Source organism: Equus przewalskii, unplaced genomic scaffold (assembly GCF_037783145.1).
Source record: "Equus przewalskii isolate Varuska unplaced genomic scaffold, EquPr2 ChrUn-5, whole genome shotgun sequence".
Classification (NCBI taxonomy): domain Eukaryota; kingdom Metazoa; phylum Chordata; class Mammalia; order Perissodactyla; family Equidae; genus Equus; species Equus przewalskii.
In genome coordinates, this window is record NW_027228753.1 from 310280 (window position 1) to 328008 (window position 17729).

The 17729-nt window shown below is 37.3% G+C and overlaps 1 protein-coding gene across 7 annotated transcripts in view; it reads right to left on the reverse strand.

Moving 5' to 3' along the window:
- UHMK1 (U2AF homology motif kinase 1) overlaps positions 1-17729 on the reverse strand; it is an 89071-nt gene that overhangs the window by 54867 nt on the left and 16475 nt on the right. Inside the window, exon 8 of one of the 7 annotated variants that reach the window (XM_070608211.1) lies at positions 9097-16205. The exons of the other annotated variants lie outside the window; for them this stretch is intronic. Coding sequence (XP_070464312.1) covers positions 16059-16205 — 147 coding nt within the window. The 3' untranslated portion in view covers positions 9097-16058. Of the gene's footprint in view, positions 1-9096; positions 16206-17729 lie in introns of those variants that run through there. 7 annotated transcript variants of the gene reach the window in all.

Genomic DNA, 17729 nt, shown 5'->3' on the forward strand with positions numbered 1-17729 from the left:
CTCACCCAAATCTTCATTTAGACCTGACAGTGAAATTGTATTAATGAGGTTGACTTTAATATATAATTTTTATATGAAATGAAAATTTGATGGTTGCAGTATTTATTTTTTTCCCATAACATCGAGAAGTAAGAATGCAGAGTTTACACTTAGTCATTCCTTGACAGGCTTAAGAACTTAATGAAAAGGATAATAACAGTAATAGCTGGGAGAAAGAAACAAAATGCCTTAATAACTACATTTAATTCACCTATCTTCAACTCCAAGTCACTTCCTTTGCCTGGTCCTCAGATTTCTAATTCTCTTTATCTCTGTCTCTCTCTGTCTCTCTATCTGTCTCACACACACACACACACACACACACACACACAAATTTGGCATCTGATCATCTCTGTTTTTTCCCTACTAACTTGGCCTTTGTAAGCAGGCAAGTGGCCCTCATACTCTGTCCAAAAAGATATTGGGAGAAATACACCATTAAAAAGAACAGGCATCAAAAAGAAAAAGAATCTTCTGTTCCTTAACCCTTGACCATCTATGTCCATTTGTGATGCCAACCAATGTTGTAACATCACCAGCCCTTTCCCTATTGCCTAAGGGTTAGTTAATTAGCTGACTTTCCTGCCCCTTCCTTTGGCTAGGAAGAAGAAAATACTTGTGTCACGTGCCTGAACAGATGCATGAATAAGTGGATGGAAGCCATTTTGAGTGGCAGAATTCCAATTTGCCAAAACCATAAAAGTAACCCTTAAAACACCACTTTGAAGCAACCTAGGGCAGGGGCTATAGCTCCATGTTACCTAGGATCAGAGCACCTACCTCCAAGTCCTCTTTCTCGACTATAATCTGAAAGTCAGATGCTGAGGCCCTTGATGGATACGTAGCAATGATGAAAAGAGAGTGCTTTACCACAAGCTGGGAGCTATCTCTGATTCAAAGTTTTAAGGGTGAACACTTCATCCCTACTCCTGATGTTCCACGTGGAAGGATCTCCTTTAGAGTCTCACCCTTGTCATCACTCAACCCCCTTACTCACTTATTTCTAGAGGAAAAGGAGTAAGTCTGGGAATAGGATCTGGGCATACATAACTCTTCTTTTCTTCGGTTCTGCAGAAAGCATATGCTTTCTGCAAATGTCAGCCACTTGGTAAGTTTAGTAATAAATGCTCTGCATTTGCAGGGGGAGGCTGTCACCGGGTAAGTGACATAATGCTATGGTGCAATATTAGGAAGCTTGTTGTAGCCATGCACCTAAACCGCTCAGCTGCACTATCAGAAAACAGCAGCCATTGGCTCTACATTTGCCTGACCACCTTATCTCAACAAGTTCAGGACTTGGTTCAGAGGAGCATAATTTTTTTCTTAAGCTCCCTCATTCCCTGGCAGAAGTAATGTAGAAATAATATGATAACATATATCCTTTTAGCTGTAAGATAAATAAGATGCAGTCACTGCTCTTGAAGTTCGCACACGCAATGGGAAGAAACAGAAATGTTATTTAGTGTGAAGACATTCTAATAGAGGTGGAGCACAAGATTACTTGCGGCATCAAGGAAGGAGAAGTTGATTCAGCCCAGGGACCACAGGTTTACAAAGATGGTGCTACATGGGCTGATTTTTTTTTGTGTGTGAGGAAGATTGCCCATGAGCTAACATCTGTGCCAATCTTCCTCTACTTTATGTGGAATGCCGCCTCAGTGTGGCTTGATGAGAGGTGGTAGGTCCATGCCTGGGATCCGAACCTGTGAACCCTGGGCTGCCAAAGTGGAGCACGTGAACCTAACCACTATGCCACCAGGTGGGCCCCAATGGGCTGATTCTTAAAGAATGAATAGTTGTTTGCCAAGCAATGACGCACAGAAATGGAGGAAGTACTCTAGGTAGATACAGGAATACTGGGTCCAAAGTCCAGTGTAGAACTGGGGAGGAGAGGGCAGTGCATATGGAGAAAAGTTTGGTAAACACTGGAAGCAACTGGAATGCTTGTTAAAAATACAGATGACCAGCCTCTACCACAAATTTACTGATCCAGAGGGAGGAGTAACCTAGGAATCTGTACTTTTAATCAGCACCCCAGGTAATTTTTTGATCAGGAAAGTTTGGGAAACACTGCCTAAACGTGGGGAGCCACTGAAGAGCTTCAAGAAGTGGAGGAATCTGATCAGAACATAATTTTTAACTCTGTTGGCAGAGTGGAGCTTGAAGGCAGGGAGATCACTGTAATAGTTTAGGCAAGACACTATGAGGGTCCCAAATACACTGCCGATAATGGGTAGGAAGTTCAAGGACTACATTTAAGAGATATTTAAGGTGTAGGATGAGCAGGATTTAACTGATTGCATGTTGACAGTGAGGGAGGAGATGAACTGGATGGCTCCCAGGTTTCTGATGTAGGTCACTGGGTGGATGGGCTATTACCAGGAAAGAGAATACAGTCAAGGCAGGTTTTGAGACACCTCCTTAGCTAATGAGCAAATGTCCCTTCTGTAAGCACTGCCCCCTCTCTAAAGGAAGAGTCCCCAAGTAGTCTTTGCACAGTGTAGGTCAATATCTGGTCATATCATATTGATCTAGAAGGGACACTTAAAAACACCGTGCCAGATATTCTCTTCTGGTAATTTGTGATTGGAACTATGGAAAGCCAGAGTTTTTAACTGTGGCTGGAATTTTAACTGTCTGCACTGTGGGCAGCCATATCCCATCAATGGTTGGGGAAACAGAGCGAACACAGCAATAGTAATACCAGTAGTAGCAGGAAGAGGAGGAGAGATGCTAAAAAACAGGCACACCTCAAAAGTAGCAGAGACTAAGAAAAGGATCAGAGAGAGTACTGGCAGCTTCCCAATTTTGGGTTCCTATCCCTGTGTAAGGCCTGGCTGCATTGCTACTCTTATATTCCACAAACTCAACTGTGTCCTGATGATAAATTACTGTTACTATTTTTGGTCTATTCAGTTCAGCTAGCACTACTTTCTGTTATTTGCAACACAGGGATAAAGCAGAAAATTGGGTTTTGGACATACCGAGATTTGCGGTATCCACAGGATATCCAAGTGGAGCATCTAGTAGGATGTTTGATATATTAGTCTGGCGCTCAAATAAAGAGAATAGCTGGGATGAAATAAATATTTGCCTGTGTTTGGCATATACGTTGAAGTTGAATGAGAATGGCTCTGGTCACTTAGATAGATCATGAGGAAAGGAGATCAAGAAATATAAGCTACCTAGACACTAAAGTGATTTGGAAGAAAGTTAAAGACTTGTTATTTCTTTTTTTCCCCTTATTTTGCTGGGGAAGATTCGCCCCTGGGCTAACATCTGTTGCCAATTTTCCTCTTTATTTGCTTGAGGAAGATTAGCCGTGAGCTAACATCTGTGCCAATCTTCCTCCACTTTGAATGTGGGTCACCACCACCGCATGGTTGACGAGTGGTGTAGGTCTGTGCCCGGGATCAGAACCTGTGAACCTGACCCACCAAAGGAGAGAGCATTGAACTTTACCATGATGCCACGTGGCCAGCCCCAAGACTTGTTATTTCTGAGGGAGTAGAAATGATCCTTTAGTTGTTGTGGCTAAAAACAGAATTTTCCCTAACTTTTAGAATTATTAAGTATGATTAAGGTCTATAAACATAATAATTAATCTAATAATACTATAAGTAATGAATAACAACAGACATTAGAAAGAAACTTCCACATGCCAATTTAACATCATAACATTTATTCCAGATGAGCAAGAATATTCATCCTGTGTCTTCCATTTCCTTTCAGGAAAAACCAACTACTAGTGGGTAACTTTCATGACTGTATCACCTACTTCATAGAACGCAGAACGTCAGGATGTAACACAACTGATTTTACTGAGGAAACTGGGAATGATTTCTTAGTTTAGCTACAAATGAGGACCAGAACGCCTCATTGAGGTAAAAACTTTACCACCCCTCATAAATCAGCAGTGGCCCTGGGATTTTTGTCTGGGATGATTTCCAAACATGTGTTATGCGTTATTTGTCATGGAACTTTGTGTAATAAAAGTTTATTTTTTTATTGAATGATCACTAGGACATTTGTCAATTATGATGGTTCTTTGGATCCTACTTGCTCCTTCCTTTTCCTCTTAAAGTCACACATTCCAGTAAAATACTTTTTCAAGTTTAGGCCCTGAAACATGCCATTTTCAGCATGCTATTCCTTTGCCCCAAAATCCATACTTAGTGACATAGAAAAGAGATAGGAAGGAAACATACTCTGTTTTTTTCCAAATTTTCTGAGTATGGAATTTACAAGAAAAAACGTAATTAGAAACAGAATTTTTTAAAAAAACTATCGTGGGTCTGAACATTGTTAGCAATTAATACATATTAAATTTTCAAGGCATACTCTTAAAGACAGTTGGTTAATTTTTTGCATGATATCTACTATTTTGTCAAGCATATTTAGATAGTAATTATACTTCTGCTTTCCCCTGCGATCATAACTGAGAGATGCAAAGGATAATATAAACAGTCCAGTCAATATTGTTTCCCCTAAGAAAACACATTTTTAAAGAAGTATCAGCATTTATTAAATTACAAGAAAGGGGACTGATGTAAATATACAATCTAAGCTAGTTTTTCCCAAACTGTGTTCTGCAGAACACTAACTTCTCACAAATTCTTAATAGATATTTTAAATATAAGAGTCTTGATTGGGTCCTGGGTAGGGGGAGAAAAAGGTTACAAAAGACATTGAGACAATTGAGAAAAATTGGATATGGACTGTAATTGGATATTTCTGTATCAATGCTAAACCCCAAGGGTGTGATAAAGGTAACACGGTTATAGAGGACAGGGTCTTTATTCTTAGGAGAGTCATGTTGAAGTACTTGGGGGTCAAGTGTCAGGATATCTGCAACTTTCAAATGGTTCAGAAAAAAATAGTTACATTTATTTATGTGTATCAGGAGGGAAGAGCAAGAGATAAAACATATGCAGCAAAATGTCAACAATAGGTGAAGGGTGTATCAGCATCAACTCGTACTATCCTCTTCCTCTAAAAAGGCTTGTGTTGAAGACTTCTCTGAGAAAGTTGGGGGAAAGTATGCAGTTTGTCCAACTTATTTAACCCTGGGATATTTTCACCCTACCTGCTCCAAAAGCTTCTCTTAATATCATACAGCGTGCTACTGTTCCAAGGACACGGTCTTGGAAATGCTGAACTGAACACGAATAAACACTTTCTCATTTCAACTTGTTCAGTCCCTGTGAACTGAACTTTGGCTTCCACTCTTAAAGATGAGCCCTTACAAGCTTGATCTTTTTTCTCAGGACATTTTATTTCAACATGTTCTAAAATGCAGTTAAACATACGGTTTGCCTTTTTAACAAAAAAAGGATAATGGCATATTAGTCTCCCAAGAGGCTTTCTACTGCCAACTGTGAAAAACTGAGACAAGGGGCCAGCCCGGTGGCGCAGCGGTTAAGTTCGCACATTCTGCTTCGGTGGCCTGGGGTTCGCCAGTTTGGATCCCGGGTGTGGACATGGCACTGCTTGGCAAGCCATGCTGTGGTAGGCATCCCACATATAAAGGAGAGGAAGATGGGCATGGATGTTAGCTCAGGGCCAGCCTTCCTCAGCAAAAAGAGGAGGATTGGTGGCAGATGTTAGCTCAGGGCTGATCTTCCTCAAAAAAAAAAAAAAAAACCTGAGACAATGCAGGCCATACCGCTCAGGTGACCAATGTGTTTGCTACCTTTGTGAACTGCTCATTTTCACCGACAATGCAGTTCTCTTCTTTGTGAGCTTCATCTTCAAAAGGTTGTTGCAAAATCTCAACTTTATTTTCCTTAAGCTATTACTGATCTCTCTTTAAAAGACTGTGCTCTTAAAAACGTAGATGTTCCAATTATATAGCAGTAATCTTTTGCTTCTGGTCTTATGAATATTTTCCAACAGAAGCACCAACAATATGCTTCACAAATTAAATCTCAACTGAACAGGTTTGTTCAGAGGTCCTTATCATAATCTCTTGCCAGATCTTCACAACTCTAGGAGACATTTAATTTAGCTGGTATTTAAATATGCAGCTTCAATCACCAACTTTCCTTTGAATGGATCTGAGCATTATTTAAATTTCATATGTAAACGGAGATATTGCAGCATACATTTACACACTATATATAATTTATAAAATACGTACTCAGATATATAACTTATTAATAAGCATAATATGTACACCACATGGGAAGCAGGCTTTTGGAAATGGTTTAGTACTCACTTGTCACAAACTCCCTCACAATCCAACCTATTTTATGTCAAGAATTCTTATTAAAAATTGCAGAATAGTGGAGGGAGCTACAAAGAACAATAAAATATCTTATGTTTTTAAATTGGAAATTTGCTTAGCAAGTTCAATACACTCATGCTAAGAAGGGACTCAAGGATTTTGGTTGTCCACATACACAATTTTGTGCAGTAGAAGGAAATGAAAAACCCCAATTCCTTAAGATCACATATACTTTTTCACAAAAATAATTTGCTGTATCTTTGAAGGCCAAAGAAAGTCTCCCTTCCCAAATTCCTTTGTTGCCAGTGTTATTACTTATGTGTCAATAGGTTACATTTTTTAACTGTTTCCTTTTGCTTTATAATTAAAGTAGAAACTACTAAATTGTCAGTCTTTGAAATATTGGAGTTGTCAACCTTAAAAATAAAAGGAACAAAGAACTGCAATTTGGGATGTGCATGCTTTGGCTGACCACCGGCAGATCCAACAAATGAGACTTTATTTTATACAGGAAAAGGAGAAAGTAGGGAGGGGTTATTTTGAATGAAAGTCCACTGGAGAAAAGCAGAGCTCAGGGTAGTGATTGCTTCTCATTGGCTGAGTTGCTGGGGTAGTTCATACCTGTTTGGGATGCAATGTACACTTCTTCCTGTAATTGACAATTCTTTCCTGTTGAAGACTTCTGTTGGGGTCTGTAAGGGATCATCTTCCTGTTGAGGACTTCTTTCTGTTGGGGTCTGTAAGTGACTATCTTTCTTGTAATTTACCTCCTGTGGTACTGCACTGGAGTCCCCCTTCTAGCCTCCTGACTCTATTTTAAATAAGGTTTCCCTTTAGTAATTTCCACCTGTATTCCACAACCAATTGGCTGCCAGACTCTATAAATTCATTTTCAACGCAACAAATATTTTATTGAGCAATTACTGTAGTCCAGGCATTGTGCTAGGTGCTAAGGACAAAACTGAATATGGTGATCCACTGTCCTTAAGAAGTGCACTTGGAGCAAAACAAAATGGTAGATCTGACCACATAGTAAATGCATGTATATGAAGTACAGTGTTGGCACAGAAGTACTAATGATATTTTTGGGGAGGTGGAAGGTTGGGGGCAGAGTTTGGGAAGATAACTAGAGAAGCTGTTATAAAAGATAAATTCAGCTGCTCTAAATGATAAACAGGATTCCTCACACAGATAAGGTTTGGGGAGAGAGAACTGAATGATATTTTGATAAGAGACTCAGATACAGGAAAAAGCATGAAATTTGTAGAAATATGGGTAATTTGGTACAAATGGAGCATAAAGTATAAACAGGGAAAGAGAAGTACAACTCATAGGTGGAGCCAGACTGTGAAGTCTTATACGCCAATCTAAGGGGATTAGATATTATTTTGAAAGAAAATGGGCAGAAAAGACAGAAATAAAGTGAAGAATTCTAAAGCAGGGGAGTAGCATGATCAGGCTTATTTTTAAGAGTGAGAACTGTCAGCACTATGAAGGAGAGTCTGGAGGACAGGAGACTAGAGATGGGGTCCCGTCAGAAGCCAGAAGGAGAAGAGGTGAGGGACTAAATGAAGCAGCATCAGAGGAACAGAAAAGGGAATGTGGATCTGAGAGGAATCACTGGGTTGACTGGAAGGCAATCTAGCACAGTGGTGTTAAGACCAACCCTGGAAAGTAAGATAATCTATGTGTCCGCCTCCCCCATCATAAAATGGAGTGAATACTAGTACCTTCCTCTCAGGCTTGTGAGAATCAAGTGTGGGGGGAAGAAACCGATAATGCACAGACAGCATTTAGCACAGTGCCTGGCACAAAAGAAGTGCTCAACTATTTATTATTATTGCAACTATCAGGGAGGAGGGCTTGAGAATGACTCACAGGTAGCTCTCGAATCCCGCCTACCTCTGCTTTTTAATCCCTCAACCAGTGCCCTTTGTTTAGACCAGTGCTCCTCAGAGTGTGTGGTCTTTAGACCAGCAGCAGCAGCATCACCTGAGGACTTGTTAAAAATGCAAATTCCCAGACTCCACAAGAACTCTAAACTCTAAACTCATAAACTCGAAGGGTGGGGTCCAGCAATCTGTATTTTAACAAGCCCTCCCAGGTGATTCTGTTATATTCTGAAGTGTGAGAATTGCTGATTTAAACATTTATTTTTTTAGTCTGAGCTCTTGAAACAGTCTCTGAGGGTGTCCCTTCCAACATGATCTTTACCTTGAATTCATCATCCAGATCAGTCACAGGCTTCCTACAAAACATCCACTCCCAGACAGACCAGTATATGACTACCACCTCTAAAGTCTTATGAAACGTTGGGCAAGTTTATGTAACCTACTTGGGGCTCAGTTTCCATAAGCAAAAGGGAACATTAAACGTGTCATAAACTATCTAAAATAGTACCATCATCTAGGAGATGCTCCATAATTGATGGTCGTTTATCATTACTATTGAACCTACAATCTCATTTGGCTCTTACAACATAAAAATACTACTGTTGTCCAAAATTAAGTCACTTGACTAAAGTTATCCAACTTGATAAAAGAGCCAAGATTACAACATAAATCTCCCAACCATGAATTCTGGTTCTTTTCATTAGACAAGGCTGTTTCTACAGTATCAAGAACACGTATTCAAAAAAAAAAGTTACATTTCAGTACTGTCGGTTTGATATACTACTTCCAAAAATGAAAAATCATATTCTTTAGAAATGGATGGTTCAAACTATACAGAAATTTTTCAATAGTAGCTTTTAGTAAAAACTAAATCATAAAATAAGTATACTTACCTGTTATCTAGCCTTGAATACTCATACATTTTAAATACAGAAACAGTTAAAATTAAAAAGCAATGCCTTTATTTTTAAGCTTTATTTAACCACTCTTATCAAACACACATCAGAAAGCATATCAACAGTGCATCTTATGGAAAGTCAGTTTACAACAAAACTGAACAAGGCAGTTGTGTTTACAGAAAAAGTTTTCAGCAAAAAACTATACGCAATACAGTCAATTGCAACGCAGTGTCCATACTTTTTAGGTATATAGGAAAATGGAAAATAAAAGTTCTCTGCTATTCAGCAAGAAAAAACAACTTTAAAAGACTTGAATAGAAATCAGAAATTTAGGGATTTGAGGAAAGAACTTCTTGGTACTGATACACATCTACATTTATAGTCCCACTTAGTTATTCAAAGAAAAAACAGAAAACCTCACAAACAATAAGACCACCAAGAACAGAGAACCATAGTGCCAAGAAATGCCAAGACCAAGAAGCTATTGAAACAACTGGTAGAAATGTTATAGACATCTATTCACTACGTCCTGTAATTCTCTTGTAGTTCTGAGGTGAAGGTAAACCAACAGGAGAGAATACTCCTTAAAACTGGCTTTGGTTTAAGTGATCTTTCACATTTTTTCTAACTATACCTTCTTATCAAAAACATAGCAATTACATGTTACTGAGGGAAAATATTAGTAGGTTTTAATATTCACAACCAACCACTCCAGTGCTGATACAGGAAGCCATAAACTGTTAAAATCTATTGATCATTACCGATTTCTAAGAGCGACCAAAAGATAACAAAGACGGAGCCCTTTTTGGGAAAAAATCCCTTGTACCCAGATTTGACACTGTTAAGAGGATATAAAGGAATGTTAAATTATTTAAGATTTTTTTCAAAAAAAGAATTAAGCTTGAAGGAGTAAATCCTACTGGAAAAGATATGAGAGCTTTATACTCTGCAAAGTAAATATTCCACAGAGGTCCAGCTTAACTTTTTTTTCTTATTATAATAAATAAACACTACTTACTTCCATAAGGTGCTATGACTTTGCAGCTAGTGCATACTAACGCCACCCACTATACCCAATGTGCAAAGGGAAATACGGAGATGGCTAATCCCCAGTTTCTTTCCGATCCTTGATTTGCATGAGTGTTGACGTACACCAAATACACAAAATAGGGAGTTCAAATGTTTATTTTTAAAACTAGACTAAACTGAATATGGATATTTAATCTGGTTTCATACACTCTTAAAATAATTTTCTGAGGAGACAATAATGAGGAATGTGTAGGAAAGGCAATGTTTCTATGCTATAGATACCAAACCTGGATTTTGAAAAATAAATTCCATTTTTAGATCATAAAATATATGGCAGATTACTACTACCAGTAAGGAAGCCATTTTCTTCCTCTCGTCTATTTTTATTACTTATCTTTCCCTTCTTTACTCTTAAGTTTGGCAAACTTCTGACAACCCATGCTAATGAAATAATACAGCTACGGGTAATTCAAATAACTGAAGAGATTTTCAGTCCGTAGATGTATGATTTTAGATGCATGATTTAGAACATCTCACTACATTTGCTTTTACACACTCATTGTCCTGACATCATGAATACTGTTAAGGAGAGACAACCTAGAAGGAGCAGGCAATTCCAACCTGGGATAAAAAAGCGACTACAATAATTCTCTTGCTGACAATCAAGAGTTTATGATAAATAGCTCTGATGTTTACATAAGGGTTTCCCAAAAATAAACAAACAAATTAAGAATTCCAGTTTGGGTTTTGTTTTCTTTTTCAGAATGTGACCTATTTCATCATACAAAGTAGTATAACAAAATGAATCTTTTCTGCACAAGGATTAATGGTCATATAAGGCAAATAAAACAGAATACTTCTCTTTGCCTTTAAATTAAAATACTATGAACCTAGGTCATAAAACATACATGGCCTTCAAAAAGCCATCAGTTTTCTTTAAGATACTGTGACAGCTACTCTATGTAATGGGAAATAACACTCAGACAATCATTTCATAAATTTTCCATGAATTCCAGCATTTATGGTGCCACAAACATAACTGCCATGATTATGACATCTCTCTGAAAAGCAAAAGTAAAGCAAATTTAAAACATTAATCCTCATAAGCAGTATAAAGAACAATAAAAGTGCTGAGCTGCAGGAAAATGAATAAAAACTTCCTGTCGGGAGAACAAAGGCTGTGGAAACTATCTATCCTTATATCCTGAAAATCACCTTAATGACCACCTATAAATATAAAATTTCCTAAATGCTCTCTGGTTTATAGATACTTCTCTTACAGCCCATTTTTCCTATAAAATTGCAGCAAAAATAGTTAAAATTGTTTACCTTCTTCTTAAATATCCATAGTACTTGTCAATTGCATGCCACTGTGTGAATATACTGGTCATAATACAATTTTAAAAATAGCAAAAAATATTTGGGCGGGGGGGTGGCTAAGATTACAAATATGACATAGCCTGGGGTATCAGGCAGAGCAGAAGCTAACCTAAAAGAAACAAAACAAAATCTTTAAAATTCTGGGCACTTTAAAAACTAAAATATCCATGTTCTTCTATAACTAAGAAAGTGTAACTTATCCAAATATACCGAAGAGGCTCAGATGAGTTCTGTATTACAGAGATTGAACATTTTTATATTCATTGAGAAAGCAAGAAAGTAATACTAACTTGAAAAGACCACCATCTCAAAGTAAAGGTGATTTACTGAGCACCTTAAGAAGAAATGGAAACTCTTTTGAGCTAATTATGACCAAAGGCTGGTCTGAATGTAACCATACTTGATAAGAAATAAATTACATGAGAGAGAGAGTAATAAGATTTGAAGGAATCTAATATTAAAAATGGAACCAGATACAATGAAGAATATAGATTTATTGGAAGAAATCAAATATGAATAGATTTGCACAAACAAAAAAAGGTAAACCCAAGAAATTTTGGACTTTTATACTATGTGACTCAATCCAAAAGTTATTCCAAGGAAAAGGCAGAGGTGCAAAAAAGTATTATCATCTGGGAAGCTCTCACCCAAATGAGTTTTAGTATTTTCCAGGAAACACAAGGCACTTGCTTAAATCTTTGACTATCTACACATCCACCAGACTAAATGTCATGATGCGATTCCATCAGTACCCTACTTTGAATAAAGCCACCTGGTATGGACCCTTGCATAAAAGTCTAGGTAAAACACATGGTTACTGAGTGTCTCCCCACTCCCTCACCCAGTAACTATGTTATTATAAATACCATCAGAAACTATGATGCTGATTTTTATTAAATTACAAAAAATAAAAAGTCATGCTGCCAAGTATAACTGATAGAATTATGTAAAATTATGTAAGATAGGCCTAATTTAATAAAGTCAGAACATAAGACCTAAGAAGAAAATGATGCCAAAATGTCAGTTACTTCCATTTGATGAATAAATTCAAATGAGCCATGAAACAGCATCTGAGTGCTGTAACTCTGACTTTAATTTATTACAGAAAGGTCACTGATGCCCTTACCAGGGTGAAAGTCCAGTGTAATAAGATAGAAACAAACTTTACGCCCATAGTTTCTCTTCAACTTCCTCTACATGACAGCACTGTTTCTGGCAGCATTCCTTATAATAAACTTGCTCAAAGGTTAAAATCTAAGTACAAGTAACATGAATCTAGAAGGCATAGGTATTTTTTTTAAAGGTTAATTTAACATACCTCAGCACTCTTTAGCAGCTGGAGTCCTAAAAAGAAGGCAATACTTGTCTCAATGAAAACACAGAGAAGGAAGAGCAAAATTATATTTATGATTTTGTTCTAAAAACAGCCATAGTTTTGGCTAAAGGCATAGCAGAGAGGGAATTTCCCTTAAGAGTTGCTGTATTGATGGCCACAAGACAAGGAAGACAACCAGTGGTAATAAATGCAATCACTTACTCCAAGAGAAAAATTTAAAATTATTCCTTTAAAGTGCAGCCAACAGTTTTTGAGCCAATGCTATCTTTCACTGAGGTGTCCAACTCCACTTGTTATTCTCCTTTGAACAAAGCGTTCAAGTTTTGGAAGTGGCTCTCTCGCCACCTCCTCCAAATATGTTTCCAAAGAACCAAAGATTTCCTATCGGATAATCAATTTATATGCCTTTTCTGGGACAAAAATGTACCAAGACAATACCATGTAACAATAAAGGAGAAATTAGGAAGGCAACAGATAAAGGAAGCACAGATATTAGTTTAGGCAAAGAAAAACTACCTGAGATAAAATTTTCCCAAAAGGGTAAGGGTTAAGTGACATGAATTCTCACCTCTTTACCCTACCTCTCAAGAAGAAAATTCTAGGTTTTTAATAATTTCAAGGAATCAAAATCTCTGCGTATAAATTTCATTCTAAAAGAATCTTGAAAATTGCATCTTTTGATAATATTTGGTTCAGGTTTAAGAAAGATACTAAGATTAAACTTCTTACAATATCAGAGGAGGGAGGGAGAATCTGCAAATGTCATCTTTGGTAGTAATGGGTTAAGAGCTATAGAATAACAATTTAAATAACTGGAGGCATCTTTTTTCAATTCTGTGGCTTTAATATAAAATATTTAACTCAATGCCTGGTTACTTAGGCTCATCAATTATTCCCTCAGCTCCTTAAAATCTAGTTAGCATCTTCTGTAATAAAATTCTACAGTGTCAAACACTACATATATGAATGCATACATCAGCAATAAGAAGATGATCAAAAAATGCTGCAAAATTCAGCATCAAGATGTTAGCAGCATACTGCATCGCTAAGCTTAGAAGCCTACCTGCAGTTTATCTTTAAGGATTTTTCTTTTTGGTGCTGGGGGGAGGGGAATGAGAAAGGTACACATGCTAACCTAAAATACTTGCCCTTAAAAAGAATTCATTTGTATTCTGTGTTCACCAGTAAGTGTGGAAGGACCTGGTGTTTTTAATCACCATGGAAGCTGCTACCCATAAAAATATTCGTGTTTTAGGAAAGCTTAGATCTCCACAATACTGGTTATACTCCTTTGAATTTTTATTTGGAAACAAATCAGCTAACCAACCTTTGAAAGGACCAAAATGAAAAATAACACAGGGCACATATTAGAAGCTTACTGTATAATTTTCCCTTGGGAACCTGCCACAAGGCCTTTTGGCAATTCATAAATCAGCCCCCTTATATCAAATGTGGCTTCATAATAAATATTGAGATAGTCTTGAATAATTTGATAACTGTAAATAACTAAAATGTCAAATAGTAATTTTTTTAATAGGGTAAAATAACTCATCCTCTAAAATAGAAATTCTTAGCTGGGCTCTCAATAACCTGCATGGCACACACAAGGAAAGACTATATGAGGAGACCTCCAGCAGGAAAAGATATAAAAGGCTTTTTCCTTAGGAAAAAAATAAATAAATAAAAATTTCATTTAGGTAAGGAAACAAGAAAAATTCATAACCTGTATATAACTTTTTGTGTGTGTGTAAAATCAGTGCTTTATAAAGGTTTCCTAAGATTTTAACCTTTAAGGACAATCTACCATACAGGGGAGGAATTCATAATCATAATTCCTAAAACCATATAATCAATCTGTCAGTGAACTCATACATACTAGTATCCTCTACTCAGGGACACATTAGATTGCTATGAATCCTTTTAAGACTTCTTTGCGTTTTTCTTCCTTTCTACTTCCACCTTATTACAGCTACACCTTTCTTAACTTCCTTGCAGTCAAAAGCCAGACCACCTGGGATATTGTTCCTCTAGCGTCTCTTTAGCTAAGGGTAGAGGCAGAGAATACGGGAAGGGGAGAAGGGGAGGGAGGGGGATGAGAGAGAGAGAAAAGAAGGGAAAAAAAATCTTTGATTACCGAGCCTTTTTGCCTATTGTTTTTTCTTTTCCCTTCACTGAACATCTAATTCTTTCTTTTTGACTCACTTCAATTTTCCATCATAGTAGGTAGAACTATATCTTGAGAAATCTTACAATGATCACATGAGATTCAGTACAAAAAAGATGAGCTAATAAAGAGTCTAAAGTAGACTGAAGGATGGGGCAATTTACATGTAGCAATCTTCTTTGATCCAATCCCTTTAAGAGAGTTTCAATGTAACTTAGTCTAGACTTGTCTGTTCTGAGCCTCTCAGGAATGAACTATTTTCTCATTGGCATTCTATCAGACAGACCAACTCTCAAAAAACTTATATGCTAAATCTTAGATATGAAACAGGTAGGGAAGAGATGGGTATAGACTGTATTAGCTCACAAGATTCACACTATAAAGTACGCTGACTCAAATTTTCTCTCATCTTTCACACCTGCACACTCACTCGAACATACATACTAGACATAAAAATTGTGCAAGATCAAGCATCAGCTTTCTATTTTAAAAGCCTTAATTAAAAAAAACGTCGAGAGGCTCACTGCAGTTTCTTTAAAGGGATGTTCAGTACTACAGTACTCCTTTAAAAGAATTCATAACTCAGTGTTAAGATCACAGTAGGTAACTGCTGCTTGACAATTATGTAACATTACTGAGAGCATCCAGTGCCAGCTATGGATATCAACAATAAGGAAGAACCACCTGACGACGTAAAGGAATAACCTGTAGGTGATGTCACCAACTCTAACAAATTTGTTAATAATATTCACTACGATATGATATTATTCATCCTTGCTTCATGATCACATGAAATAGTTAGTATCTTTTAGATTACATACTGAAGAGCAGCACTTGCCCTACTGCACAAAAAAGGTTGCCCACATGGATGCTCTAAAACCCCTCAATGTATAGCTGAGAGGTCTTGTCCTACTCAGTGCCAAATGTTTGCAATGCAGTCACTGCTTGAGCAATGGCTGCACATTAGTAGGATTAAATAAATGTACAAAGTATTCCCTTAAAATGGTAAGGGGGTACTTCTGCATTCAGATGTAGAATACAATAACCCAGGAAACGGAAGAGGAGAAACAGGAAAGAGTCCTCAGGTTACTGATTAAAGCAAAGTTTGATACAGATATCCCCTCTTGTAGGCACTCAGCGGGTAGAATGTAGCCACAACAAACTTCCCATCAAACATCCTTCCAGTTAGTAATTTCTGAGCAGCTTTGGAATCACCAGCATTTGCATATTCAACAAAGACCTGTAAAAGGATAGAGAAAACAAAGTAACTTCATTTCCATCAAGATTGTGTTAGAACAGCACCTCTTCAACTTTAATGTATAAATACCACTTGGGGACCTTGTTACATTGCAGATTCCGCTTAAGTAGGTCTAAGGTGGAGCCTGAGTATCTGCATTTCTAAACAAACTCCCAGATGATGCCAAAGCTGCTGGTCCATGAACCACATTTTTGAGCAGCAAGGTTTGGAATACTTCTTTAGAACTAAGTTCAATTCTGAAAAATCTATTGAAGACAAGCTGGGGAAAAATGTACAACCTGACAGGAGTGTTGAATAGCACTAGACATTTGCTAAAGACATGGCCGAACAGCCCAGAAAGCAATTGCATTTCAACAGTGCGTGCCTCAGAGATAATCTACACTTTCAGAAGTGAAAGGAGGAAAAAAGCTACTGGAAATTATACTTATTAGAATATTTGTGGAAGCCATAACTATAGTAAGGAAGAAGTTTAAAACTAGGTAATTTCCTTTTCCAGAGCATCTGAATTCCTACCTGAGATAGGCAGAGGAAATAGCATAATAATTTATTAGTTCTTTTTGATGATCTAAAGCAAAAGTTACAGGGAGGTGAAATGACATCCTCAGTTACCTGTAAATTTGTGAACCAGGAAAAGAACTGCACCCCCCCCCCCGCCCCCCCAAGTTGTACGCCTCACTCGTTACGTCAATAGTCTTCAGCCTGGGCTCCAGCATCACAGGACACTCAGAGACTTTCAAAAGGAGAAGCAAGAATAGATAGTTTTAAGGAAATCAATTTTCAGATACTCAACTTGTATCTGTACCTTTCCCTAAAACTGGATCTCCCTGGAAGTTCAGGCAGGTTATCCTTTTTCATTTACCCTTTCATATGAGCCATTCTCCCACTGGACAAAGCAAAGGTATTTCCACAGGGTATAAAAACCTCCAGAGCATGAGAGGAAGAGGCAATTTCAAATACAGTACTTTTTTTAAGTGGAATCTTCCTTCACTGGTAAACAAACCACCAAGCCCTGCCTATGACTGGTCATTTCTTATCTTAAGCAAATATTTCTATTAAGGATGACATATGACGTCAGACCCAGGGTATTTTGGTCTGTGATGGGATTTTCTGAATTCACATATACTATAAAACAGAAAAGTGGAACGGATTTTGCCTCTCTCATTCTATGACTATTTTTAAGCCACGCATTACTCTTGAACTTACCTTTTTTACATATATAAAGGTAAGTGGTGCTTTTCAGCTATTCTTAAAACCCATCCCTAAACTGTGTCATTAACTGGAAATAAAAGCACTTCTAAATGGCCGCAGCAGGGTAGTCAGGCTGTTTATTTTAAATCTAACTGCATGGGAAAAACACTATTGATAAGATTTTATGTGATTTCTTTCAGAGAAGGTGTACTTCATATAACAAGGTAGTTAAGACCTATATTACCAAATTATATTGCCAAATATAGAATCTAATCAGTTAATGCTCATTTTATTTATCTTAGAAATACTTAATATTTC